The following is a 25,591-nucleotide window of genomic DNA, read 5'->3' as shown; positions in this document are numbered from 1 at the left end:
TCTCTCTCTTCTTGTCTTCCCCGTGTATGCATTGAATGAGAAATTGTACGTCGTTATAAAGTGCAGCGTTAGTTCTTATATACCATTTAGAATTTTTTGTAATAATTATACTTCGACCTGATCATGTCAAGGGCGTAGAAGGAGCAGAGAGTGTCTCAGGGACAATGTGTGATTGGGCCGCCTACTATCGAGACTGACAACGCTGTCATTGATAGGGCGCGCAAGTGACAAACAGCGCTCGACCTTCCGACCACGTCCACAGGTGTTTCAACTCAGTAGCTGCCTTAGTCATGCTTGATAAGTGATTGTACTTTGTCCTACTGCTTCCATTGACAGTCTGATAGCAATTATTATTCAGATAGGTGCTGGTTTTCGCTTCCTGATTATTATCGGGAAGTGCATTAGTTGCTTTTGTTTTGTTTGCCACGACCGGGGCGATGATTGGCATGTGAAAGCCAGCCGTTGCGCCAACGGTTTTACTTTTACCTGCATATTCGGACATTTTCCATATTGTTTGACATCTGCAGCTAAAATTCCCGGCTCTTTCAGATGTGGCGTCTCAACATGTTGAATCACCCAGGTCTCACTGTCTTCTGAAAGACCTGCAAGACCTGCAAGACCTGCGTTTGAATGTCCTGAGAGCCGTGTCAATCAGCTCAAGTCAACCGGCAGAAAATTCTAAATGGATCCAACAACATCAAGAACTGCTACCATGGCCTATTCAACTGGTCTCCCTGACTTACTTCCTGCCCTTCCTGCTGCGATTAGAAGGCGGATTCCCCGCCTCTATTCCTCTCTTCACCGGGCCATGGGATCGACTGATCGCGATAGTTCTGACACAGCGACCGATGGACTGGTAGGACCAATGCGACAAGCAGATGCTCTTCGCACATTCGCACCATTCTCAACACCAGACTTGGGCTATTGTAGAACGCCATCGTCGGCGGCGAGCGAGTTGGGGGCCGAAGAGCCTCCGCGCCCTGCGACGGCGGGGAGTAGTGTTTGTCCGGAGTCGTACGATTCCAGGTCCTCGGCTTCGTCTTCGTCGGGGAAGACATTGGAGGCCTTGGATCTCGATGAAGGGAGGGACGGCGATGCGATGGATCGGCGGTCGATGCTAGCGAAGTATGAGGTTGGGTCCGGGTTACGGTGGAACCGGGTGGTTCCTGGTATGCATCTTACTTCTTCTCGGATATGCCATTAGCGATCGTAGTGATGAGGAAATACGGCTAATATTTACTACAGCGTTGAACCTTCTGCGCAACGCGGGTTACGAAGCTCAGCAATCCACCTGCGACGGCCGCTTCGTCCGCTCCCTGTACATCAATGCGCTGGGGTACCTCCTCGACGCTCTGCCGGCGGATCTGACCGACGAGGAATCAATGACGATTCAACACAATCTTCCCGCCAGTGTAAAGGTTACGCTTGCGGCGTCCGCGGCTGCACAGCCCGGTGCTGGAGCCGCTGTTAACATGGCCAATCAGGGCGCTGGGACGCGGTATCCGACGGAGCGCTCGTACCTGCACCGTTTACTGGCGTCTAGTATTGTGCAGTTCTTTCTCATCGTGCAGTTCTTGCTGCCGTATGTGAAGATCTTGCTACAGCAGGTGTATCGGTATGAGAGGTCGCATCGGGTCACGGAGCGTCTTGTGACGGCAACATTGGATGCTGCCGATAGTCTGGGCAAGGGGAGTGTCAATCTGGGGTCGACGGTGCTTCGACTGAACGAGGGGAAGGTTGGGACAGCGTTTACGAATCTAGCAGCCTGGTGGGTGGAAGGAGTTGCTGGTGGCATCTACGAGGGAGTTGGAGAAGGAATGATGATTTTGGGGCTGATCCGGCCCAATTCTCAGTGGGAGAAGATGCCTATTCAGATGCAGGGGCGATGATTCCGATGTGCAATCGTAGGCTACTATACTCTGTTAGAGCGACATAGACTTATATAGAATTTAGAATCTGACACGAATTGACGACCCCCAAACATTCTCTACACTCCTCTGTTTATCTTGATATGATGGCGGAGATAACGGACTTGGGATCTTGGTTGTTTGTGTCCACGCCCACTGGCCTCTCGGCACCAGCTACAGGAGAAATCATAAGCCCCCAAACCCATTTTGAACAATTGACCGACCCATCAGCACAATGTCCTCATCCAGATTACCGAATATCCCTGCTCTACGTAGACAACAACTTCTGCTTGAATTGTGAGTATGACTGTCTCTTCTTGAACGGTACCGGCAATGTTGTGTTAGCTAAGTGTCAGTCCTGCAGTGCCAGCTTGAAACATGCAGCTCCCCCGGGAATCTACATTTCCATCACACCAGGCGATCCTACCCTGTGGTCAGGCGTAATATTTGTGCGATCGGGTATATTTGCCCTGACCCCATTGTCTGCGGAAACTCGAATTGACTCAATCACAGGCCCCTATGCCTCTGCCATCCTCCGATTCCAGATCAGATTTCCCGACTCCTATCCCGAGCTTCCACCCCTCGTCACATTTTCGACCGATGTTTTCCATCCGTTAATTGTACCCCTTACTACATATACCTTCAGTACGGGCGCGTCGACCGAAGACCCTGTTAGCGCGACGGACGAGGAGCGACTACCCCCGGTGGATTCAGTCTCCGACATGGCTTCCCTCACTGGTTTGGGCGGGCAAAGAAGACAGGACGACTGTCAACAGGTTCATCCAGGCCAGTGAGCGTGAATGGAGCGAACGCTGGTGAAGGGGAGCCGGCAACGACGGATGGCCTTTCTTCCCCTTCCTCACGTCAGCCCAATGGTGCAGAGGAGGGCGACAATCTCACCAAGGACAAAGGAACCGCTTCGGACGCAAGGAAAACGGTACCAGTAGCAGTGCTGATTAACTATATCCGATCAACGTTTGACGATGAAAACGTGCTTGACTCCTTGCCTCTTGAAGCTGCGGGAAACCCAAGCGCGTGGCACGCATGGAAGGCACACAGAAGAGAAAATAGCGAATCGGCGAGGCCCAACTCCAAACGAGGAAGTCCGCAGGCTCGGCTTCCTGGTGATTGGCATTGGGACGGAATTTGGGCGAAGCGTGTTCAGCATGAGATTGAGGCGAGTCATTCGGATCAAATGTTGTTTGGAAATGCTGCTCGCGGGGCCACTGATGAGATGGTATGTATGCTTCGATTCTCTCTATGATTGTGTACTGACGTCGACCCGGTAGATACGCTTCTCTCATCTGGATGATGCCACATTGGCTTCGATCAAGGAGATGATAATTCCTCCAGCCGGGGAAGCACATGAATAGCTTCACTCCTGGCCATAATTTCACTTGATGTTGGCTGGTCGTCGACTGCCGTTATCCTTGCAAAGAGTCGAATACATGACCCTGACGTCGCTGCCTGGGGGATGCTCTTCCCAGACTTTGAGTACATCCCAACTCGCACCTGCCGTTGATATTCGTCCCAGGGACAGTCTTTAACATCCCTCTCATTCTCGATTTTCGTAAACGCAGACAACATCCTCTACTTGTCACCATCCCAGTACCGACTGCATATTAGAGACGTTTTGGATAACGCTAACATGTCTAACGACTGGTTCTATCGATACCAAACTACCATTCTCGCTGTCGTCCTAGTTTTCGTCCCTATCATCGTGATCTGCAGCATCTTCATGACTGCCCTTGCATGCTCTGAATACTGGTCTAGACGACGAGGTTGCAGTTTCTCCTACTTTACTTGCATCTGTGGTCTTAGGTCGAGAAGTCAGCACCAGAGGAATCGTTCTGACACTGACGACACCAACTCCTCTGAGAGGACTGAATCATCGCGGCCCTCGGCTGAAAACAAGAATCCAGTCTTAAGGACTGAGCAAGCCTAGAGATACCGTTATCTGTTCGCGTATGCTCCTATATTAGGAATATCCACGGTTTATGCGCTGACGTCGCTAAGACTGCACGGGGACATTGCTCATGATAATGGGATGGTCAGTTCATTCAGACACAGTGGCCGCGCGCGCATCCTTTCTCGAAGCGTTCAATCTTACTCCACTGCGAATCCGGAGATTTTGTCACTTGAGACCAAGCCGAAATGGAGGTAGCAACAAGCTATGCAGGACTTGCCAGCCTAACGTACATAAACACTGCCCTCTAAATGGAAGGGCTGCTACCTCCTTGAACACCGAAGCCCTCGAGTTGATGTATCTTTACCATTTGTTGAACCAAAAGTCGCTTCAAACCCGTTATGCTTTCAAAGCCTAGCCGCAGGGGTGCATCACGATTGCACTTGCTTCACACGAGACTAGACTACAATGTTGCCTATAACCTTTGATTGAAGATTGAGCATACCATGTCTTGTTCAGAGGACTTTCCTCTTGCTATTGATGTTGCTAGAGACAGGGCGCTATCCTCTCCGTTGATGCTGTACATAGTTTGTGTGACTGTCCCTACTAGCATACCATACGTACCCAAAAACAATAGTTACAGCTTTAGTACTTGCCAATATATAAGGTAGCTGATGGCCCAAAATATAAGTGATCAATCGGGGTACCGAATGAGTCAAGCGCTACTCCAATTGGGGTATATATCTTCATGTACCCCCACACCGAAGTTTTGCTTCAGACAACAGTATCACGGCCACACATCACGCTCCTCGTACTTCTACAATCCACAAAAACACAAACAAGGCAATGACCGACTCGAAAGACAACCTTCTGTCGCAGGTCGACGACACCGCCCCGAACCCCCACCAGCCTACGATGCCAGTGCTGCACCCACCCCTCGTCTCCCACGCCCACCACCTCTCTCCCTCCCCGTCCTCAACACCCTCCGCAACAAACGCGTAATCCTCGCCTCGGCCTCGCCCCGGCGCCGCCAGATCCTCTCCCTCCTGGGCCTTCCCTTCGAAGTCATCCCCAGCAATGCCGCCGAGGACTTCCCCAAATCAATGGAACCCTTCGAGTACGTTCTCGCAACAGCAACCAAAAAGGCACAGGCGGTGTACTCCGCCGAAATCAACAACGAGGAGAAGGGCGAGCCGGCGCTGATCCTGGCCGCTGACACCATTGTCGTGGATAATCTGTCGGGATCGATCCTCGAGAAGCCGCGCTCAGAGGCGCAGCATATCGCTATGCTGAAGATGCTGCGCGATAATAGCGTGCATAAGGTTTACACGGCGATGGTGGCAATGGCGCCGCTGGAGAGCGCGCGGCAGCCGGGATATGCGCTTGAGACGCACATCGAGGAGACGGATGTGGTGTTTGATCGGGAGGTGACGGATGATTTGATTGTGGCGTATGTGCGGACGAGGGAGGGGGCGGATAAGGCGGGCGGGTATGGGTTGCAGGGTTTGGGGTCGATTCTTGTGGAGAGTATTCAGGGGAGCTGGGATAATGTTGTGGGGTTGCCGTTGAAGGCAGCGTTGAAGTTGATTGAGAAGGTGGTGGCTAAGGCGGACGATGATGATGATGATGGGGATGAGATGTTGGAGGGTGAGGAGGACGACGAGGAGTAAAGCGGTTGAGTGCTCGGTCTTGGGCTCATGATGATATCCTTTGGTATGGTACTACGCTGGTCGTTCGCTATAGATTCCATCGATGTGGAAAGGGCAATGGTATAGAGAAAGTCTTCGGTTTACATTTTATAGCTCAACCGGTAGCAGGCTAGCTTGACGAGACAAATAGAAAATTTGGCACATGTACATAGGCAGACACCTGGGAAGAATCATCCAAATCAAACGCAGAATTCAAACAACACCCTCAAAGATCGGTCTATGCCTTCCACACCCGCTTGATGGCCTCTGTGATACCAACGTCGTTTGTCTCGAATTCATACAGACCGACGGCGGTGGTCACGGTGAAAGCACGCAGCAGCCAGTTCATGAACGTCTTTGTCTTGGGGACGCGGCGCTTGGGGAAGTAGTCGATGATAGAGGCACTGTGACTTGTCAGTTTCGACTGCGTGTAAAAAATGGAATCTGGGCGACCATACTGGAAACCAATGTGGGAGTGGAGGACCAGCAGGCCGCAGAGGACAGAGTCCATGACGGGGTTCAGGGAGCCGGCAGCGAAGGGAGCGATGGTCAGAGGGATCAGTCCGACAGAGACGAGTCTAGATCCGCATCAGCGTTGATTGTCTTGATTTATACCCTACCCTCTATCTGGGGGTTCCTTGTCTGTACGCACCTCTCGAACGTCCAGTGGTAGCTACCCTCCGAAGGGTGAGGCTTGGGAATGGGAGCAGGGTCGTTCACTGGGACAGTCCTGTGTCAGTCCATCGTTCTTCTGTTTCGAGGATTCAAGCTGCATGTATCGAATACTCGCGGACTGCGCATTTGGCTGAAAAACGGCGTGTCTTCCGCTCCGCGTCTCAAACAGTATCGGTGCTGCTAACGAGGGGGATTTCGACATACTTGTTCCCTGAATGACCTCTATACGCAATCTGTTAGCTCACTCCATTCCATACACCCCTCCTGATCAACGCAGCATCCCGTAATCACCACCCATCACCATAATAACCCTCATAAACAAATCAAGGGTAACTCACGAGGTAGAGGAGGTAGAATCTGCTTCTTCGAAGAAGCATGGAAAGCCACAACCTGCGACACGTTCTTGTTCACCAAGGGCGACCGGAAGGCAGACAGGCAAGAGTGCCTGGAAAGGAGGGACTGGCGCGCAATCGAAGCCATCGTGACAATATACTGAGAACTCGATCCAGACAATATCCTAAAGCGAGCTGCACTGCAGACCTGAGGGCGTTTAGGAGTCCTGGACCTAAGGCAGTAGCACGCTTGAGATCGTGAGGTTGAATTGGGAACCTCGGGAATCCGATTCGGGATGCGGTCATCACATTGTGCGCACTCTGATTCGCTAGTGGCTCTCCGCCCAGCCGAAAATGGCCGATGTTCCGGCAGATGGATTTGTATGGTGTTTTGTGAATGCTTCAACTGTCTCTTTTCCTAGCATTTTTATTGTATTTGGACTTACGTGATGTCGATATTCGTCTACAGAGCTATCTGCGAGATACATGTTCTTACTGACAATCGCAGCGGACGTCAACCGACGTGTGCGGACATCAATTACCGGAGACCAGATCTGAAAAATGTTTTTGCGCCAGGCATATGTAATTCATTTCCGCTCATATCTCGTCATAATGTGTCTATGAGATGATTATACTATCAACATGCAGGATTTTCCAACGAATTACCTCCCTTCTAAAACTTCAGAACAGCCTTGCCCTTGTTCTTACCGTGGAAGATACCAACCAGACCCTCGGCGGCATTGTCGATACCGGTGGTCTCGTGCAGAAGAGTCTTGAAGGAACCGTCCTTGATCCACTTCTGCACGTTCTTCTGGTGCTCTTCAGTGTACTTGTCACCCATGCCAGGGTCGCTGACGATGAAGCCACGCATGTCAATACGCTTGATCAGCACATTGTGGATGTTCTTGATGGGGTAAGGAGCAGCGTTGTATTGGGAGATCAGGCCGCAGACAACCACACGACCGAAGTTGTTCATGGCGTCCAGAGCGGCCTCGAGGTGCTCGCCACCGACGTTCTCGTAGTAGATGTCGATACCCTGGGGCGCCAGGCGGGCCAGAGCATCAGCGGGCTTCTCCGTCTTGTAGTTGAAACCGCCGTCAAAGCCCAGGTCCTTGATGATGTACTCGAGCTTCTCATCAGAACCAACACTGCCGATGACCTTGAGACCCTCGTGCTTAGCCAGCTGACCAACGAGCTGTCCGACAGCGCCGCTGGCAGCGGAGACGAAGATTGTCTCGCCCTTCTTGGGCTTACCGATCTCGTAAAGGGAAGAGTAGGCGGTCAGACCGGGCATACCCAGAGCACCAAGGAACACACGGATGTCCTCAATGCCGAGGGGGTTCTCGAGTGGGCGGATGCGAGCAACCTGGGAGCCATCGAGAACGATGTACTCCTGGATGGGGACGAAGCCGATGACCAGATCGCCTTCCTTGAAAGAAGCATTGTTGGAGCGGAGGACCTTGGCAATCGTCGAGCTCTCGATGGGTTTGCCAAGCTCGAAAGCTGGAGAGTAGGACTTTACATGAGGCGGGCGCATGCGGCCACGCATGTAGGGGTCGAAGCTGGTGTAGAGGGACTGCAGGACAACGCCATTCTCCGGGGCGGGTGTGTTGGCGTCATACTCGACAGGCTCGATGGTAAGGTGCTCGCCGGGGACTGGGTATCCTTCGGGGACTTTCTTGAAGACGAGGGCCTTGTTTGAGCTCATTTTGGCTGTGAGTGTATGAAGTGTATGGAGAGGATTGGGAGGATGACGTGTATAGAAAACTTCTAGGGTGGTCTCAACAATAAATAGCTAGTCTGTAGCTACGAAGAGCAGTACTGATTTATATACTGTACCTCCCTAATAGCCTAGGTAAGGACGTAGCCCACTTTCCAAGAAGACAAGCGGGGCAGAGTCAAATCCAACGAGGATGAATAATGATGAATTTTACCTGGATTATCAAGCAGCGAACAGCAGAGAAGCTTCTTTGAGAAATCAAAAAAGATGGAAAGTGCCTAGGCAACTCGTCTGGCCGAGGGGCCTTAGCAGCGGAGTGGCTCCCAGATCAACTTACTCCGCTGAGAGCCGGAGACTTAAGAGTACCATGTCTCCATGGAACCAAGTCTTCATGGCTGATGAGTGGAGCAATCGGGAGGACTCATGTCCATCCCCGACGGGTGAAGGACACTTTCTAGGAAAGAGAACCGTGTCGTTGAGACTGGCGAGTGGCATGGGTGTTGCGCAATGATGAAAGGCTAGATGAGACATCATGATTTTTTGTGCGGAGGTGTTCCCTAAAGCAGCCATACACCCATGATGTGCATATCCGAGGATGATCACTAATAATGCGGTTTAATGCATTGCCGGCTGGGCCCAGCTGCAGGCATGGATGGTTTGCTCAGTACTGAACAGAGAGGTAATAATAATAATAATTATTATTATAAAAAAAAAAAATAACGGTATGACATGGTATGATTATTATTCTGATCTGAGTCCCGCAAGTGAGAGATTAGCTGTAGGTACATAGACAGAGGGTAAGCACCTTAAAATAGAGTATTGTAACTTTACCTTCATAGATACCGTACAGTATGTGATGAAGTCATGAGGCAGAGATTCACGTAAGCTGCATCTCCTTACGAGAGGTACGGAGTATTGGGTAGGACTATTATGCGTTGACCAGCTGCTTCATTTAGACTTCATAGCAGACTTGATCTCCAGTAATTTTCCTAGATTCGGTCTTCATTACTGATGTTCTTGGATAGCCGATCTGGATTACAGATAGTTCAAGAGCGTTTCACGCCACAAGTTTGAAGTTTGTTACTGGGACTCAATGTGCATATGCACATCCATTTCAAGGGTTCTATTGAGGAGACACAGTGTTTCCAATCCCTTGAACAGCTAAAATCCTCAAACATGCACGCAAGAGCTTGTTCGCTATCATCCATCTCGAGTATTGAGCCAACGGGGCATTCGATCACCGGGTCAGACAACTCGAAGGACTCCATCAACACAATAACTCTCAACCTCAACGATTGTACTAAGTAGACATGTTGAACTCGATCATCCTCAGAACGATTGGCACAAACTTACTACCTAAATTCTACTCATCAGAAAATGCCTTTGCCATTCCCTATTATGGAGACAGCTGCCACGGACTCATCCCTTTGACGACTTTGCGCAAAAGACATGATTGAGAAACTGGAGCATTAGATAGTAGAACGTAAGCCACACTGTACTTATTTTGATCCTCAGCTGTCCATTCGTCTTGTTCCTCATGCTGCTGAGCATCACCACACCCTATCTACTTCGTACTGGGTGCTTCTTGGTGGATGTTGTGCCGGAGGCCGCTCGGCCAATCATCATACATTTGCACTCATTCTCGCCGCCAGTTTCTCACCGCCTGCAGTCTCGAACTTTTTCTGCCGCTATTTTTCCCTTTTCCAGAATGCTTTGAAGTTTCGGACTGTGGCTAATCCTGCATCAGCCAACATCATTCTGAGACTGTTTTCATCTCGATTTTTGTTTTTCTCGGTTTCATTGTTGATATAGAATATCAATTATATTCCCCCTTTACTGATTTAATGATGCTGGGCGCAGTTCGCCGTTATGGCGTTGTCCACGCTCTGCGAGCCTCCGTCCCCCGGGCCATCTGCAGACCGTCGAATTCGCAGCTCTTAAGATGCCAGACTTCTCCCGTTACAGCCTTCCCCCAGTCCGTGCGACTGCTGCATAAGTCGTCGCCTTTCTTTTCATCGGCATCCGCTCAAGCGCAGGCGCAACCTGATGACTTCCAGTCGCCTCCTCCGCAGGAGCCATTGAGAGAGTTCACCGACTTGGCCGAGCAGGGACTCGTGGACCCAAAAATCATTCGCGCAATTGTTAAAGATATGAAAATCAAAACTATGACCGATGTCCAGAGCCAGACCTTGCGTGAAATTCTGCAAGGAGATGATGTGTTAGTAGATGCTCTCATTCTAAAAGCCCTTGGACCGAAACTAATCGTGCATCTCTTTCTACAGTTTGGCCCAGGCAAAGACCGGTACTGGAAAAACCCTTGCGTTTCTCACGCCGGTATTCCAGAATATCATGAAGGACCCGTCCTTTAAGGGGGTGAACCGGAGGAGGTCACAGGCGAGCTCCTCCGACATTCGCGCTATTATCATCTCCCCTACTCGTGAGCTGGCAGAGCAGATTGCTGTGGAGGCTAGGCGGTTAGCGGCTCATTCAGGTGTCATTGTCCAGACTGCAGTTGGCGGCACTCAGAAGCGCGAGGGTCTCCGTCGTATCCAAAGAGAGGGATGCCATGTGTTGATCGGCACGCCAGGTCGGCTCAAGGATGTCCTCTCTGACTCTTACAATGGTGTCACGGCCCCCAATCTGTCCACTCTGGTACTGGATGAAGCAGATCGTTTGCTGGATGATGGGTTCTCGGAAGATATCATTCATATCCAGCGTCTTCTTCCGGACCCCATGAAGGTTGACCGTCAAACGCTCATGTTCTCCGCGACGGTTCCAAGGGAAGTCATGCGAATGGTTCGTAAGACCATGAAGCCTAACTTCAAGTTCGTCAAGACCGTGCGAGATGACGAAGTCCCTACCCATCTCACAGTGCCTCAGAAATACGTTATTCTCAGAGGCTACGAGAATGCCATGCCTGCTCTTCTAGAGTTTGTGACGAAATATGTCGAAGGCGAAAAGGAGAATCCGAATCAGCGCCCGTTCAAGGCAATTGTCTATTTCAACTCAACCGTGCAGACTAATTTGGCCTATGAGACTTTCCGCAACATAGTCGAGCAGCGTCATCATCCGCTACGCCCTGTTCGTGTCTACGAAATTCATTCCCAGCTGACTCAGGCTCGGAGAACACGCTCCTCTGACTTTTTCCGGGCTGCTAAGTCTGCCATCCTTTTCTCGTCCGATGTGACAGCGCGGGGCATGGACTTCCCTGATGTGACTCACGTGATCCAAGTCAGTATTCCCAGGGACCGAGCCACGTACATTCACCGTCTGGGTCGTACGGCACGGGCGAATAAGACTGGCGAGGGCTGGGTTCTCACCCACCGAGGAGAGCTGCCTGAGTTCGACAGGCAACTACAAGGCATTCCACTCAACGTGGACAAGCAGACCTTCACAACGGCTACGGTCGATATGAGCAAGCCCGAACTCGACCCTGAGTCCCCCGCAACTAGATTCATCAAGGAGGTCAAGGACGCCGTGCAAGAAGTTCCAGAAGATCTGAAGAAGCGAGCATACATGGCCCAAATTGGCCCCTTGAGAGGTTATTTTGCTCGCAAGCGGGACCTGATCCAGGCCATCAACGACTGTGTCGTGCACGGCTATGGCCTGCCTGAACCTCCACAAATGAGTCCGACCGTTGCCCGTAATTTGGGACTTGATCGAGTACCTGGTGTTCGTGTTGCGGACTACCGCGGTTCCAGCAACGACATGTCGACCGGGCGTGACTATCGCGGAGGCGATCGCGATAACTACGCTAGTAACTCTCGCCGTGGCCGCGGGTTCAATTCCGACCGCCGCGAGTCAAGGTTTGGCAGTCGCCGCAATGCCGATGATTTCTCTAGAGGCCGCCGGCGTGCCGACAGAGACGACTACTAGACCTCGTTTCGTTTCTCAGGTCCAGTTAGAACCCCTATGTAGACTCAGCCAGTGGTGTTGAGCGAGTCTCGCACAGCCGATCCGCTTTGAATTTGACAGAGAGATTGCATTGGGCGGCGTTATACGATCTAACAGGACACTTCTCATCTCTTCATATGTTTTATTTCACCTGGACTTCTGCATTGTGGAATGTTCGTTGGCTTTGAATACCCGTGATGATATGTCTTGACTACCCATCTTAGTGTGTATTATGAGAGATTCCAATGTGTATTATTATTGATACTGTTGTTCGTTGTGAATTTTGATCTGGACATAGAGTATGCAATATGCCAAGGAACATTTGATAGTAATCCTTTTATCCGAAATTGGCATAGGACAAGGACTGCAAGTAGAACAGTAGGGTTAGCTTTACAGACTTCTCACCGGTAATTATGCATTCTTCAAAGTCCGTATGAAGGTATCAAGTTCAAACGACAAGAGCCGACCAGGGAACAGGGAGTCGCTCTACTAAATACGACTCTCAGAGAGTAAAATATGATAAAAGAACACCCCAGAGCGCCATAACTATCCAGCCTGCGTTTCAAGCATGCCAGAAACTCAGCGACCACCCCAATTTTCGCCGGAAGAAGCACCAAAGCTAGGCAGGAAATCGTCCAGCTTTTTATCGCATAAACCAAAGAACACACATATCCCATAACACAAAGTCATAACCCATGAAAATGTGGCTGCGTCTCATTGTGCCCAAGTCTGGCAGTCAGCGACAACAACCTAACCCGCAACCGCAATGCCGAGACCTCGGCTGGTGTCCACGAAATCCCCTCAGCGCATTGGGATACGATACTCCTCACGTTCGAAACGCATCGTCAATGTGTCCGCCTCTACTCTCGATCTCAGCAATAAGCTCCTGTCTCTCCTGTAGCTTCATGTGTATGAAATCCACCGTCTTGCGGAGCACGATGCTCTCGCTCCGGCCCTGGCCTTCCAGCCCCGGCACCAGCTCCGTAAGCCGATCGAAGCCCTCTCTAATCGCGGCGCGCCGCTTCTGTTCCGAGGCGATGTGATTGTTCTTCTTTTCTTGTTCTGTGAGGCGTGGTTTATCCCGGTCTGTCGCTGAGCCTGTGCTTGCGCCTGAGACGGCCGCTTGCTTGGAGGATGAGGGGCCGGTGGGGGTGGTGGAGGAGCGAGTATGTGCGTCCTCTGCTGTTGTGCTTGCGCTGGCGGGAATGGGAGAACAGGAGGGTTCGGAGGAGCTGGAGGCGAGGGATGCTGGTGGTTGTGCAGATGGCATGTTGCTTTTCCCTCTTTTTTTCCTCGTCTTATACTGGTGGTGGGATTATTTTGCAATCAATTTGCTGAGACAGGTTGAAGCATGTGACTGTCTTTCTTCATGTGACACTCTGAGTGCGGAGGACGAGTGGTATATCAGAAGGCCACTCAAGAACGAAAACAAACAAGCGGAAATCAGAAACCGAGATAATGAGCGAACTGGACTGGAACCTCGAGGATTGTAGAGACCAAAAGCATTGTCGAGAGAAAGAGAAAGACCGTTCTGGCTCTGGCTCTGGCTCTGGTTCTGGTTCTGGAGGATCCAAGGATTAGTTAACGAAGCCAGCCATCCTCCACCCAAAACCTAGTTAGCGTGCGGAGAATCGAGCCCCATAGGTGTTTCGAACGTCCAATTTTCTGTGCTTTTACTCCTTCTTTCTTGGCCTCACGCGGAGTCTCACTAGCTAGATAAGTCCTAGTTACTTCGTACCTGCTGCACAGTACAATCGAGTCTCGAGATAAGACACTAGTCGGAAAATAGAAATCCGCGTCGCCGTTAGCCGCCGCATGAGGTATGGCCAAGCCTCTGGGGATCCGCTGTCTGGGCCTCTTCACGTCATCGGTATCCTTATCGAAGATCTCCCCCCATACGACCAACGATTCCGACTTACTACAATCCTCTCTGTTCATTCTTCATTGACACTGCTTCTAAAGAGCTTCCTGTATCTTCTAGCTTTGTGTCCCCTGTCATCCAGCTCGGAGCTACTATTCAATCGTACTTCGCGGCGTCAATCTATAACTTCATACTAGACAAGCTCAACTTACGATGTCCACACTTGATAATAGCCTAATTCAGAATATGAGCACTCGTGCACCTCTTCGCGGCTCCTGTTTATGCGGTCGCAATCAGTATTCAATTGACATCCCAGATAATGTGACAGACCACGCCCATATATACTTTGACAGCAGCCGGGATCAGCGTACGTATCGGCCCAAGCAGTCATGTCATCCCCTGTACCTACCCCAAGGCGACGTAAGACTGAAACGTATCAGGAAAATCATATGGATCACCTCTTACCGCATGGCTGCGAGTTCCCCTGAGCTGGTATCAATCCCACACCGAGTTTTACTTTCCTGATGAAACCCATGCCACCATTCGTCGGGTCTTTACCCCCCACCATGCCCCTCACACACAGCGCATCTTCTGCGGATACTGCGGCACTCCGCTCACATACTGGAGCGAGATTCCTCGAGAGGAGGCAGACTATATGTCTGTGACGATTGGTAGTCTGTATGGGGAGGCTCAACGCATGCTGGAGGACCTCGATCTGCTTCCGGGATCGTCGGATGAAGGTGAACAAGATGAGGAAGAGGCCGGAGACGCAGCAGAGAAAGAGGAGAAGACAGGCGTGACTGTAAGTCCAGCTGAGCATACGCAAACATCGTCCGCCCATTCAACAGTTGTCGTGCCTCCGCGGTCTCGCGCGCCTGCCCTGACTCGGAGCTACCGACGGGGTACGACGCGGGGTATACCGTGGTTCGAGGAGATGATTGAGGGAAGTCGACTGGGCCGCATAATGAAGACAAGGCGCGGTGTAGGGGTTAGTGATGACAGCTCGACGTCAATAGAATGGGAGGTGACTGAGTGGATGGATGAGGATCCCAGCGAAGAAACGCAGGCCGCGTCAGAAGATGCGCGAAGCGCCGTGAAACGAAAAAGAGGACATTACGTCGACACCGAGGGACCCGGTTCGGCCGCAAAACAAATGTGATGCTAGCGGATTTCTACTCACCTTGTAAACGAGACATTTGGTGAGCTTTCAATCCTCAAGGTATGCGCAACAGGAGCCTCAGTGTACGAAGAAGCTCTGCTCCCCTATTTCTCCAGTTAAACGCAATATGTCCGTGTGCCTTGATCACGGCTGTCCATTTCCATGCTATTATCTCCACAGTTAGGGTCAGCTTAGGCGCCCACGGACTTACTGCGTGCCCATGTATAGGACAAGATCTCGGAATCAGAAGCATGAGAATACAAAAAGCACTGCTTCCATGGTAATTATTTGGTTTCAACTTGCATCTCAAGGAGGGCCTAGACGACCCCAAGCAATAAACAAACACATGTAAGGCGACCGTGAATGGCCAGTGCCTGAGGTGTGCTCTCTATCACGTAGTTGGTTTCCCAAATAGGAATCGCCTCGCTTAGGTTGCCTATGCCTACATTGAAGTGAAGGATATCTTCGTCTGCTCTCGCACACTGTGTTCTTTCAGAATAAATCTATCATTATCTGCATGTCTGCTTGGACGCACTCCGTTTCTTTGACCTCCTCGGTCTTAATATCACATGTCACTTTTGCCTTAGGACTGAGATATCAACTTAGCCCTCGTTTGGATCAAGAACAATATTCAGCACTCCTGGGATAAGTTGTCTTGCTGTCACCTCGTCTCTCTTCTCAGGAGCACCAGTGTTGAACACTTCCTGCATGATATCCTCATGTGTAGCTGTTGACTCTACTCAGTCATAGGACAACCCAGCTGGAATAGGTATGCTTCCCTGCTTATCTCTCGTTCCCGTGTTTCGATTACTGGGAAGTGACGTTCGATAGACGCATTTTGAGAGGGATAGTCTGTGACAGGACACTTTTTGCTGCTCCTTGGCTCCTCGCAGGGCAGTCGACCAGGCCACACAAGATGAAGCATGATGCACGTTCAGCAAAGCTGAAAGGAAAGCGCTCAGCTCCCAATCTCAGAACAAAAAGAAGTGCCATCAATATTCCTGCCAGCGGCAAAGCGCGTAAAGCGATCAAGCAAAACTATGTACCAGGCGTTAGGAGCAGAGCATCGGCACCCAACTTGGAGCAAGTTGCGAATGAGTTGGCTCCCAAGCCCCCGTCCCCTCCCAGCAAGGCCCCGAGAGTCGGATCAACGAATCGAATGATAAGCAAGATGGCGAGTCTCAGTCGAAGGAAGTCCCACGATTTATGCTGTTCACTGAGACCAAGATTAAGCCTGTCGAGTATCGGCCACCGCGTCAATACACAGGTCCTGCTATTCCTAAGATTATGGGAATTGAACCGATGTTCTTTCGGCCGAAACCGGTTGAGACCAAGCAAGAGACACGGAAAGAGAGGATCCTGAAGGAGATCAGAAAGAGGTATCAAGTCAAGAAAGCTCGTGTGAGAGGCATCGTGAAGAATCTTAGGAATATCAGAGCGCTCAGGACGTTGCATGCGCTGAAGGCTTCTGTGAAGGCGATGCGTAAGGATGCGCAAGAACGGCTTCTCGAGGTACGTGTTGTCAAGGACGTTTGTTGTGACCTTGGGGAAGCTGAGTGGATGGCATACAGTGCAAGCCAATTTATCATATCAAGGAGATCAAAGAGCTCAGGCGAGCCTCGATGATTCTTGGCCTACCTAGGCTTCAGAAGAGACCGCTGTCAACTTTGTCTGTATGTGGATATACCTGAGGACTGTGGCCAGGGAAGACTCACTCTGAGAAGATAGGAAGCACCATCACACTCGGGAACTGTCGACGATACTCTGAAATCTCAGTATACAGCAGGGCAGCGGATTCTCCGAAGCTCGCAGAGCTTTTCGCAGAGGCTGGCACTAGTACACAGGTCGAAGACGGACCCGGCCCTACAATAGTGAATGAAGACGAGGACCGCACAGTGCGCCAGTCCCTGTTGTTTTTCTCAGATGTGGCCTCTCTTATTCAAACACATCCAAATTTTAGAAATTCTGGCGAAGGTATCACCCGCACTGAGTCTTTAGCATCTTCTTCCTCTTTCCTTCAGCAGCAGAGTAGTCGTCCACTGTCACTCTCGTCATCCATCCTTCAATATCACAGCTTCTCCAATAACCTCTACGGAGTTTCCCCTCGATCTTCTTTCTCAGATACTTCTTCTGACCTGACGATCACCCCCCTAAGAATCCAGAAAAAAGCCAGGATGCCACCCGAACCAGGTTCGGCGTCAAAGGACCCCTTTGTTGACTCTTCGACTGGTGGCAGTAACACCGCAGACAACCCTGGTAACACGCCTCAGTCTCCAGTATCTGAAGGTAAGACACTGCTGTTTCCATACTCATAACTTTCCCCATCCTTCTGACTCTGCAACGATGCGGAAGAGCTGCTGTGCTCCGATCTGTCTCCCAGCTATCTCAAGCCTGTGGTGGCTGAGGAGTAGCTTAATGACGACCGTTGTGTCTTTTCCAGCTATCTCCGACTACAACTTATCTTTACGATGCTAACATGTGTCCGTACGCAGGTGTCGTGGAGAATACAGCAGAAAACGCTGCAGACACTGCAAAACCAGACCAGGACAACACAATCTCTTCTGAGTCTTCAAGACCTGAGGCTCTCAATCAAGGTACGTACGTCCTCCTCACTTGAAAGCTCCTGCTGACATTGCAAAGACAAAAACACTAACAAAGATACACCTCGACATGCAAGCCATGGAACTCGTATCCATGCCCCGGCTTCCCAGAAGTTGGGTACTGCAGGAAACCAACAGAAAGGCACGCGAGTGACTTCTGAGCACCGTAGCTCAATCCCTGTGGCGGTCCGAAAAGTTGGCACGGAGCATCAGAACATGCCTGAAGTTGGCTCTAGTGGACACGAGGCTGGTGAAACCCGTGCCACTGAAAGTACTCGCAGGCCTCATGTGTCGCCTTTCCAGCATCAAATAAATACTCTGTGGGGGTATATACGAGATGAAGACATAGCAAACGAGGTTTCCCGCTACTCATCCACATCGTCCTCCAGTGGCGACTGGGATGATGAGCAGGATGACGAAGACGAGCTTGAGAGGCCCACCGGTTACACTGGCGATAATCGTCAGCCATTCGAGCGATCTGCTCAATGCTTCTACGGACCACGTCTGCAGATCGCGGCGTCGGCGGAAAACGTTATCATGGGCACCCCGAAGCTTTCTTCGAAATCGTCTCCTGATCTCAAAAGAGACGCCCCTCGTACTGCTACACAGGGTAGCTCTCACAACGCACGCCTCGGTCAGCAGAGTTCCAGATCGGTTGAAGGAGGTCATGAAGCAAAGATCAGCCCTGCTGGAACCCCTGAAGCTTCTCGGAACTTTTGTCGCCCCCGGCCTTCTCTTGAGAACATCTCCAGAAGGGACTTCAGTGGACGTGAGCTTTCTATTCCACGAAAACCTGTTGGTAGCCCAAGCTTGACCGATCTCCACAATCCCAGTTCGAATGAACTTCCGTCTCAGTACGTGGTGCCTACTGTGCCCAAGATTCCAGATGAACATAATGCGTTCTTGAACAAGGACAAACCTTTGCCTGAACTGAAACCTGCGAGGGCCAAAGGGGCAGCAGCCGCTGACAGCCGGCATCCTACCCGGACGTCCTCGCTACAGTCGGTTCCCGCTAGTCAAGGAGAGTCTGCCATGACTACTCCTCGCACTCCCAGTATACCACACCCAGACGGCGCAACAGATTTGGAACGCACTGTGACCTTTGACGATATCGTGCTCGAAAACAAACATAGCGCACAGCGCGGAAAAGGCAGGTTCCCAGACTCGAGGAGCAATCGCATGCTTGACAGCTTTCGCAACATCTTCAAGCATAAGAATGCCGCTGAAAAAGCACGTATGAAGAATCAAGAGAGCACCGACGCTGCGGTAGAAGAGTCTGCAGACCAGGCTCAAAGCGGCGCAGTCGATCGTGCTAGTAAGGATGATGGTAAATTTGAATCGGCAACGACAGCCTCTAAGCCACGAATCAAGTCCCCCAGACTGCCCGAACGAGCTGGTTGGAGCAAGGGTGCTCGCAGCATTAGTGCCCCTATCCATGTCTCACCCGGAGCGTTCCCGACTCCTACTTCCTCATTATCTTCCATCCCGGCCCCTTCGCCACGTGTCTACGAGGAACACCAAACTCCCTCGTTTGCTAGGCCTACCAAGTCAACACGTACTAGAGCGGCCACAAACCCTAGGTTGCGAACCCCTGTTGCTGCAGATGGTCGCTCCCGGAGAACTTCAGCGATGGCAGCTTCTACTGGAAGCCCGCAGCGCTCGACCCGCGTTTCTCGTCATCTCAGATCAGCGACTGGATCCAAGAAGGCATCACAGGCCAAAAAGATCACAGAAGAACAGGCAGCGATCTCCGAGTCTCCAGGGGCTGCTTATTCCCAGACAACTCATACCTCAAACACAGATTGGTTGAATCTTCCTAAGGAGCAGAAAGATGAGGAGATCTCTGCCTTTATTCCTCGGATTTTCCGAGAGATATGTGAAGAGACGGACAGGGATAAGAGAGCAGAGATGCTTCGGGTAAGTCGCCTTGCCGTTGTAGACCTCCTGTGACTGGGCCCCTCTCGCTAATGACGCGTACAGGAAACTCTCTCGCTCAAGCATCAACTGGATACTGTGAACAACGCGCGTGCGGTTGTTACAGAAGCCGAGGAGACGCTACGCAAGAAAATGGAAAAGAAAACCGTTGCGGAGCGAGCTCTATATGAGAAGTTTCTTCAAGCTCGGACCAAAGTCGCCTCTTAGAGTGTCAGCTCATGACTTGCACGACTGATGACGATTACGGAGTATCACTTTCACCTGATTTCTGTCTTATGACTGACGAATGAATGAGCAATGACATTTTTTGCTGTCTTGCGTTTTTGATACCCTGGCCTCGGTCATCGTTGAGTCGATTCACACGTTTCTTTACTTATCTCTTTGTTGACCTTCATTCAACCCTAACTCAGGCTGCGTATGATGGTTTCCTTTTTGTTGGTTTCAGTTGCTCCTTCTGCTTGTCTTCTTCTTTGGTGTTTCAACTGGGCAAAAAAACAAAATTCACAAAAAAAAGGCTTCTGTCCGAGTGAGCACTGCAGCCCATGTCTTCTTGATTTCCTTTTTGCTGTCGATGATGAATTAAGAAAGCCGCAAAAAACACTAGAAAATTGAAAAAGATTGGGCCTAGCCCTACAAAAGAACTGATCATGAGTAAATGCCCGTCTCATTTCCCGCTCAACAAGTACAGTAGTTGAGCTTCTGAACTGTTCTCAATGGGTTCCCACAAATGAATCGAACTGATGCCCACTAGAGGCATCAGCATTTGGCAGTGAGAGAATGTCCTCACGCGACGGACAGAAGGAGGTGATTCTGAGGGTACAAAGACAAAGAGTGTCAGTTTTGTAGCGGCTTGTCTTTCCTGAGAGATAGACACGCAGACAAAGCCACAAAGAATTGTTATGCTTAGCTTGTTTGTTCATTCAAGTGGCTTTGCATAATGCCTTGATGGCCAAAGGCTTTCAACATATTGTGAATGACCATTGACTGTCAGAGTGCAACAGACCCTTCTCTTCGCCCTCTTCTTACCCAGTCCTAAAGTGACAATCATCAACCACTTCCCAACTTCCTACTCTTGCTGCTTCAACTCGTCCTGAACTTTATCCTTCAGTATTCTCCATAACAAGCATCATGCGGAAGGAGCGTAGGAATCAGCGCTACCGGGTGAGTCTATCTTTTCGAGTCTTTCTCAACACCATCGAATCAAACCTGCTATGACAGTCTCTTGTGTTTCGAGTCGCTAACATGGCCGAGTGGCAGCCAAACACCTTCGGCGACACGATCAACACGGTCAATTTTCCAGACCAAATGAGAGGCCGCACTATCGAGCGATTCCCACCTGTCCCCGTGCAAGACGCAGAGCGCTTCTCTAGAGACCCGAGAGTTCCCTTCATTTCTCCTGAGTTCGCACAAGCACCAGCCCCAGACCTCGCATCAACGCGTTCAATAACCAGCCCTTGCCTTATCAGCATCATCAGCCTGTGCACACCTGGGTTCCAGGGCTTCCGGGACCGGTCAATACCGGCCGGCCCACCATGATCCCGCCCAACACAATGATGGCCACTCCCCCTGCTGTGTATGCGCAGCCAGGACCTGTCATGACCGGACGCCCCGTCATGAATCCGGCTCACCCAATGATTAATAGTCCTCCTCCTGGTTATGCGCAGCAAGAGCCTTTCATGGGGCCCCATCCTGCCATGAATCCAACTCATGCAATGATGACTACTCCTCCTCCTATTCTTGCGCAGCGGATGAGGGAGCAAGTTGACCAGTACAAGATGATTCTGCATGACATTCGCAGGGCAAGCGGACGACTGGTAAGTTTGATCAAACCTGCTGGCTCGCTCCTTCAAACGATTATTTCCACTCCTTTGGATACTGACATGTTGTCGAACGCTAGGAGTTCGAACACCCTCGTTTCACGCCTCACCCGAGCTTCACGGATTCGCCACCTCCAGAGATATACTCGCCGTCCTCAGAGGGAAAGAGTCCCAAGGAGGCGATGTTCGCCGAATCGACTCCAACCTCGAAGCTTCGTGGGGACGCGCCCGAGTTTGTTCCTGGCAAACCATATGAGAGTAAAAACCAGAAACCAAAGACTGATCGGGGGTGGATGATTGTTTCTAGCACGTAGCTTGAGTGTTTCTCCTCATCGGCATGGCGCAAGACCTTGACGATGTCGCGAACGCTTGAGCCGCGCCGCTGAAGGTCCTGAATCAGTTCGGATGGCCCTTTCAACAGCCGTTCGTCCATATCAGGACTGTACATTGCATGGGGGCATGTATTTAGCCGTCCTTTAAGGATATTGAGTGGATCCAAATGCTATGCAGACATTTCTCCTCTTCCGTGAAGTGGCATCTTGAGGGGGTTTTCGAGCGGAGCTAAGGTAGTTTGGGATCTGTAAGCTTGTGAGACAGTTCGATATATTTGCCGATTCGTATGGGCATGAAATAATTCCCTTAACTCTTACTAGGTATTCCCTTGGCCCTCGAGGACCAGAACCAAGGTATAGATCCGAAGTCTAAACCAGATCTGCCTGACGGAGCAGAGACTGGCCATTTTTTCTGGAAGGTCTCGACTTTTACCCTACAGCTTTCCATAACTTCTGTTTTCACAACACAACAACAGCTGAAGCTCCCCGCCCCAGCTTGTATCTACTTGTTCGACAAAACGTCAGCTTGTTCGATTTCAATCTCTCTGATTGCTTTGAATTCCCTTTGTCGTACGACCGCACCAACTACCGAAGCCTCATCAACTTATCCGTGAGCGTCTAACCATCTAAGCTTCTCGGCAATCACTAGTTGCGCTATGGTATCAAGAATCTGCGTGCTTACAATCCTGAACTGGAATAGTTTACTGATCGCAGGGCAGTGTTTACGCGGCCCGATTGCGGATCTATCGATTCCAGAAGGCTGATTTCGCTGGCTTGGCGAACAATGTGCTGGCAATGTTGGACGGTGTAGATAAGTGGCCTGGGGACATTCCCGAGGAGTACCGGCTCGCTGCCTCGGAATCATAGTGATGGGAGTGACATATGTTTGCGCTTGGATGTTATGAGCTCAGGCTTACAGCCACATGAAGATAGTTTTCGAGGCTCGCAGTAGACACATGATTGACGAGAAATGATTATATAGAGCGTGGACTTTCTCGGCCAACCAGACCTCAAGCAAGTTAGGGGATACCCGCGCTGGTTACCCTTACTTGTATGAGGGATCGAGCTTCGTGTAGTCTGACAACTGTAATTCTGTAAGGTAGTCAAGACAGTTAACCTGAGCGTAGAAAATAAGAGTCACGGCCGTGATGATAAGTGATAACCTCGGGAAACGGCCGAACTTTAAGTTTAACCCCACAACTTAGCCAGATGGGGTCGTGTGGGGTCATGCACTCATGATGTCCCCTGAAGTTTCAGGAACCGAACCGACCATGACGGGGGATCCCCGCCCTCTTGAAGCATCTCAATTCTATCGTGGTCCATGGTAGTAGTGAGCACGATCATCCACCTCGATAAATTATTCTCAACGACCGCGATAGTCTTTTACCCTAGCACCTAGAAGGGTTCAGACCAAACACCGTGACCGGCCTTCTCCGCTGTGGCCCCCGGTGGTACCACTTGCTCGCACAGCTTACTTATTCAGGAACGGGTCTCTGCATCCACGAACTGCACCTGTGCGACTGAATAAAACAGCAAACTATTGGTTTTACTATGGTCTTCTGTGGGAAACCCAGCAAAGGATGCGGCCAATGCCGATCGAGGAAGATCCGGTGCGACCAGGAACGGCCTGCTTGTTCGCAATGTCTCAAAGGCAACAGGGTCTGTCCCGGCTACCGAGACGAGCTGTCGTTGATGTTCCGCGATGAAAGTCAGCAGGTTGTCCGGAAAGCTCGGAATAGCGCTGCTGCGCGCAAGTCCAAAACACAGGCAAGGAAGGCGGCCAGGCGCACCCTTTCGCCGAGTGAGAGTAGTCCGGAGTCCACATCCAGTGCGACGACGGTCTCGGTCAGCCGGCGTAGCGATGTGATTGACTTCGGCGACGAGAGCCCGGTGCAGACTGAGTTGATTGAGCGGCAGCCGCTGACGAGGATCCAGCCGTCATACCAGACAACGCAGGATGAGGCTGTTTGTTACTTCCTTCGGTACAACCGGTGGCCTGGGTTTCACTGGATGATAGACCTGAGTCCCGAATTTCTTGCCAGCTCGGGCTTTTCTGTGAGCCACGAGGCTATGAAAGCGAGTGTCGGTGCTGTGGGGACGGCGATGCTTGGACGGGTCCGACAAGACATGTCGATGATTATCACTGCTGGAGCGGAATATGGGTTCGCTTTGCAAATGTTAGCATTCGCTGTCTCAAATCCTGCAGAGGTGAAAGCCAATTCGACATTGGGGGCGGTCTTGATGCTGGCAATTTTTGAGGTAAGTGGCCTGATAGCCTCCTTTTTTTCCTCGTTGATGATGCTCAAGACATTTATTCCAGGTCGTTACCAGCCGGACAACACAAAATATTGAAAAGTGGACGAACCACCTTCGCGGAGCCGCGGCTATTCTCGAGCTGCGCGGTCCGGAACAAGTACAGAATGACGAGGGTCTGAAGCTGTTCGTCCAGCTGCGATTTCAGATAGTACGTGCTTCGCTGGCTCCTGCGGCTTGACGTTTCTTTCTTCAAACGACAACTGACACTCGCAGATTACGAGCTGCTTACAACTCAGCGTACACGTGCCGCCATCGGTGCTCGAATGTGCACCACTTGGCATGTTTCTCCGCCCACAGACAGAGGCTTACGGTGATCGCCTGATATACATCCTGGGCCAATTGGCCAACCTCCGTGCCGATGTTAGACAGAAGTACATGACAGACAATCAAGAGATTCTAACAGCGGCCTACGACATCGAAGCTGAATTGCTGGCCTGGATTGCATCTCTTCCTCCGGACTTTTCATACACCACCGTCGAGAATTCGTACTCCGACGCAGAGTTCAAGAGACTCTGTCGCGGCATACTCCCGTACAACAATCAATACCACGTCTACAGCGATCTCTGGATCTGCCATACATGGAACCAGTATCGTTGCGCGCGCATCATCGTCTCCGAGATGATACTGAGCTGTCTGCGACGACTGCACAGCAAGTCACCAGGGGCACGCGCTGCCAGCGAACTGCAAAGTCACTGCTGCACGATCCGCAGCATCACGCGGCAGCTGGCTGCGGACATCTGCGCCAGCGTACCATACCATTTCGGCGTTGGCAGCACAGGTGAGAGTCAGACAAGCTCTGTCCCCCTGAATGAGAGTCACACCGCAGGGCTCGTGCTACTGTGGCCGCTGGTCATGGCCGGTGCAAGCGAGGGAAAGAACCACCCTGTGCGCAAGTGGGGCATTGACTGTCTGCGGCTCATCGGGCACGGCATGGGGATCGATCAGGCCCTTGCTTTGATTGATGTTCTAGAAGCCGAAGCGGGGATCTTTGACGGCGTGGGCGATGACGGAGTGCTCATAGAGGAGAAGAGCTCCGCCATTGTGAAGAACAAGGTTTTGGTAAGTGCTTGGAAGCATTTGGAGGCTGAATGACTGCTTCCTTTACGAGGGTGATTTGATTGAACACTGGGTGTATAGTCTGGGCGATCTGGCGTATTGGGTGGACCGTCCTGTGTATCTCGTCAGGCGCCATCAGGTTTATCAGAATGATTTATGCTGTACATGATGTAAATGACACATTCACATACATAATACACCTCGTCCATATCTCATAAATCTTACATCGAGCCTTCTGGTGGACTGCACACTCTGGTTCCATTTGTTCCTGAGGCAGCTACACAGCCTTGCCTAACTACGGTTGCGGGGGGCAGTGCTGCAAGGCTTACCTGCTGCACTCCATAAACGGGAGCAAGGGTTATGTGACTAAGTCATAATAATTGACTACACGAC

General features: G+C 51.1%; 12 protein-coding genes across 12 annotated transcripts; 9 read left to right on the top strand and 3 right to left on the bottom strand.

Moving 5' to 3' along the window:
* Nucleotides 1-292: 292 nt before the first annotated feature.
* Nucleotides 293-1,978, top strand: P174DRAFT_450728 (uncharacterized protein). The gene is made up of 2 exons (XM_024828961.1): nucleotides 293-1,169; nucleotides 1,246-1,978. The coding sequence occupies exons 1-2, from the start codon at nucleotides 683-685 to the stop codon at nucleotides 1,887-1,889; spliced, it is 1,131 nt and encodes a 376-aa protein (XP_024682367.1). The 5' UTR covers nucleotides 293-682; the 3' UTR covers nucleotides 1,890-1,978.
* Nucleotides 1,979-2,142: 164 nt separating this feature from the next.
* Nucleotides 2,143-3,171, top strand: P174DRAFT_459916 (putative ubiquitin-conjugating enzyme; the record flags this gene model as incomplete). The annotated part of the gene is made up of 4 exons (XM_024829819.1): nucleotides 2,143-2,204; nucleotides 2,272-2,366; nucleotides 2,421-2,611; nucleotides 2,662-3,171. 4 exons carry the CDS (start codon nucleotides 2,143-2,145, stop codon nucleotides 3,169-3,171), a joined length of 858 nt encoding a protein of 285 aa, XP_024682366.1.
* A 1,148-nt stretch (nucleotides 3,172-4,319) lies between these two features.
* P174DRAFT_459915 (nucleotide diphosphatase) lies at nucleotides 4,320-5,483 on the top strand (the record flags this gene model as incomplete). Its single annotated transcript, XM_024829818.1, has 2 exons — nucleotides 4,320-4,404; nucleotides 4,693-5,483. The coding sequence occupies 2 exons, from the start codon at nucleotides 4,320-4,322 to the stop codon at nucleotides 5,481-5,483; spliced, it is 876 nt and encodes a 291-aa protein (XP_024682365.1).
* Nucleotides 5,484-5,584: 101 nt separating this feature from the next.
* P174DRAFT_512036 (CybS family protein) lies at nucleotides 5,585-6,656 on the bottom strand (the record flags this gene model as incomplete). Its single annotated transcript, XM_024831846.1, has 5 exons — nucleotides 5,585-5,905; nucleotides 5,960-6,079; nucleotides 6,154-6,220; nucleotides 6,381-6,398; nucleotides 6,515-6,656. 5 exons carry the CDS (start codon nucleotides 6,654-6,656, stop codon nucleotides 5,740-5,742), a joined length of 513 nt encoding a protein of 170 aa, XP_024682364.1. The 3' UTR covers nucleotides 5,585-5,739.
* Nucleotides 6,657-6,920: 264 nt separating this feature from the next.
* Nucleotides 6,921-8,328, bottom strand: P174DRAFT_441014 (MDR family NADP-dependent oxidoreductase). Its single transcript, XM_024827200.1, has one exon. The coding sequence runs from the start codon at nucleotides 8,214-8,216 to the stop codon at nucleotides 7,182-7,184; it is 1,035 nt and encodes a 344-aa protein (XP_024682363.1). The 5' UTR covers nucleotides 8,217-8,328; the 3' UTR covers nucleotides 6,921-7,181.
* P174DRAFT_160684 (uncharacterized protein) lies at nucleotides 8,317-8,901 on the top strand. Its single transcript, XM_024821203.1, has one exon. The coding sequence runs from the start codon at nucleotides 8,422-8,424 to the stop codon at nucleotides 8,737-8,739; it is 318 nt and encodes a 105-aa protein (XP_024682362.1). The 5' UTR covers nucleotides 8,317-8,421; the 3' UTR covers nucleotides 8,740-8,901.
* A 1,171-nt stretch (nucleotides 8,902-10,072) lies between these two features.
* P174DRAFT_459912 (DEAD/DEAH box helicase) lies at nucleotides 10,073-12,104 on the top strand (the record flags this gene model as incomplete). The annotated part of the gene is made up of 2 exons (XM_024829817.1): nucleotides 10,073-10,446; nucleotides 10,511-12,104. The coding sequence occupies 2 exons, from the start codon at nucleotides 10,073-10,075 to the stop codon at nucleotides 12,102-12,104; spliced, it is 1,968 nt and encodes a 655-aa protein (XP_024682361.1).
* An 878-nt stretch (nucleotides 12,105-12,982) lies between these two features.
* On the bottom strand, nucleotides 12,983-13,772 carry P174DRAFT_441011 (uncharacterized protein; the record flags this gene model as incomplete). The annotated part of the gene is made up of 1 exon (XM_024827199.1): nucleotides 12,983-13,772. A coding segment is annotated over exon 1 (410 nt), but the record flags the coding sequence as incomplete, so codon positions are not given.
* A 457-nt stretch (nucleotides 13,773-14,229) lies between these two features.
* On the top strand, nucleotides 14,230-15,142 carry P174DRAFT_371137 (uncharacterized protein; the record flags this gene model as incomplete). The annotated part of the gene is made up of 2 exons (XM_024822364.1): nucleotides 14,230-14,350; nucleotides 14,424-15,142. The coding sequence occupies 2 exons, from the start codon at nucleotides 14,230-14,232 to the stop codon at nucleotides 15,140-15,142; spliced, it is 840 nt and encodes a 279-aa protein (XP_024682359.1).
* A 486-nt stretch (nucleotides 15,143-15,628) lies between these two features.
* Nucleotides 15,629-20,216, top strand: P174DRAFT_450720 (uncharacterized protein). Its single transcript, XM_024828960.1, has 7 exons — nucleotides 15,629-16,193; nucleotides 16,271-16,654; nucleotides 16,714-16,815; nucleotides 16,867-17,428; nucleotides 17,635-17,736; nucleotides 17,783-19,659; nucleotides 19,723-20,216. The coding sequence occupies exons 1-7, from the start codon at nucleotides 16,059-16,061 to the stop codon at nucleotides 19,882-19,884; spliced, it is 3,324 nt and encodes a 1,107-aa protein (XP_024682358.1). The 5' UTR covers nucleotides 15,629-16,058; the 3' UTR covers nucleotides 19,885-20,216.
* A 766-nt stretch (nucleotides 20,217-20,982) lies between these two features.
* P174DRAFT_484455 (uncharacterized protein) lies at nucleotides 20,983-21,808 on the top strand (the record flags this gene model as incomplete). The annotated part of the gene is made up of 3 exons (XM_024830762.1): nucleotides 20,983-21,057; nucleotides 21,129-21,491; nucleotides 21,575-21,808. The coding sequence occupies 3 exons, from the start codon at nucleotides 20,983-20,985 to the stop codon at nucleotides 21,806-21,808; spliced, it is 672 nt and encodes a 223-aa protein (XP_024682357.1).
* A 1,320-nt stretch (nucleotides 21,809-23,128) lies between these two features.
* Nucleotides 23,129-25,383, top strand: P174DRAFT_388614 (Zn(II)2Cys6 transcription factor). Its single transcript, XM_024823418.1, has 3 exons — nucleotides 23,129-24,085; nucleotides 24,147-24,290; nucleotides 24,356-25,383. The coding sequence occupies exons 1-3, from the start codon at nucleotides 23,378-23,380 to the stop codon at nucleotides 25,232-25,234; spliced, it is 1,731 nt and encodes a 576-aa protein (XP_024682356.1). The 5' UTR covers nucleotides 23,129-23,377; the 3' UTR covers nucleotides 25,235-25,383.
* Nucleotides 25,384-25,591: the final 208 nt, after the last annotated feature.

The sequence above is a fragment of the Aspergillus novofumigatus genome (assembly GCF_002847465.1).
Source record: "Aspergillus novofumigatus IBT 16806 chromosome Unknown P174scaffold_4, whole genome shotgun sequence".
Classification (NCBI taxonomy): domain Eukaryota; kingdom Fungi; phylum Ascomycota; class Eurotiomycetes; order Eurotiales; family Aspergillaceae; genus Aspergillus; species Aspergillus novofumigatus.
Note: the sequence above shows the minus strand (reverse complement) of the source record. Positions and strands in the feature narration are given on the sequence as shown.

Coding starts and splice junctions, on each gene's coding strand:
- P174DRAFT_160684 (XM_024821203.1), top strand. CDS start 8,422: ATGAATAATGATGAATTTTACCTGGATTATCAAGCAGCGAACAGCAGA.
- P174DRAFT_441014 (XM_024827200.1), bottom strand. CDS start 8,216: ATGAGCTCAAACAAGGCCCTCGTCTTCAAGAAAGTCCCCGAAGGATAC.
- P174DRAFT_450720 (XM_024828960.1), top strand. CDS start 16,059: ATGAAGCATGATGCACGTTCAGCAAAGCTGAAAGGAAAGCGCTCAGCT. Junction 16,816..16,866: donor GACCGCTGTCAACTTTGTCT/GTATGTGGATAT, acceptor CACTCTGAGAAG/ATAGGAAGCACCATCACACT. Junction 19,660..19,722: donor AGAGAGCAGAGATGCTTCGG/GTAAGTCGCCTT, acceptor TGACGCGTACAG/GAAACTCTCTCGCTCAAGCA.
- P174DRAFT_388614 (XM_024823418.1), top strand. CDS start 23,378: ATGGTCTTCTGTGGGAAACCCAGCAAAGGATGCGGCCAATGCCGATCG. Junction 24,086..24,146: donor TGATGCTGGCAATTTTTGAG/GTAAGTGGCCTG, acceptor CATTTATTCCAG/GTCGTTACCAGCCGGACAAC. Junction 24,291..24,355: donor TCCAGCTGCGATTTCAGATA/GTACGTGCTTCG, acceptor TGACACTCGCAG/ATTACGAGCTGCTTACAACT.
- P174DRAFT_450728 (XM_024828961.1), top strand. CDS start 683: ATGGATCCAACAACATCAAGAACTGCTACCATGGCCTATTCAACTGGT. Junction 1,170..1,245: donor GTGGAACCGGGTGGTTCCTG/GTATGCATCTTA, acceptor TATTTACTACAG/CGTTGAACCTTCTGCGCAAC.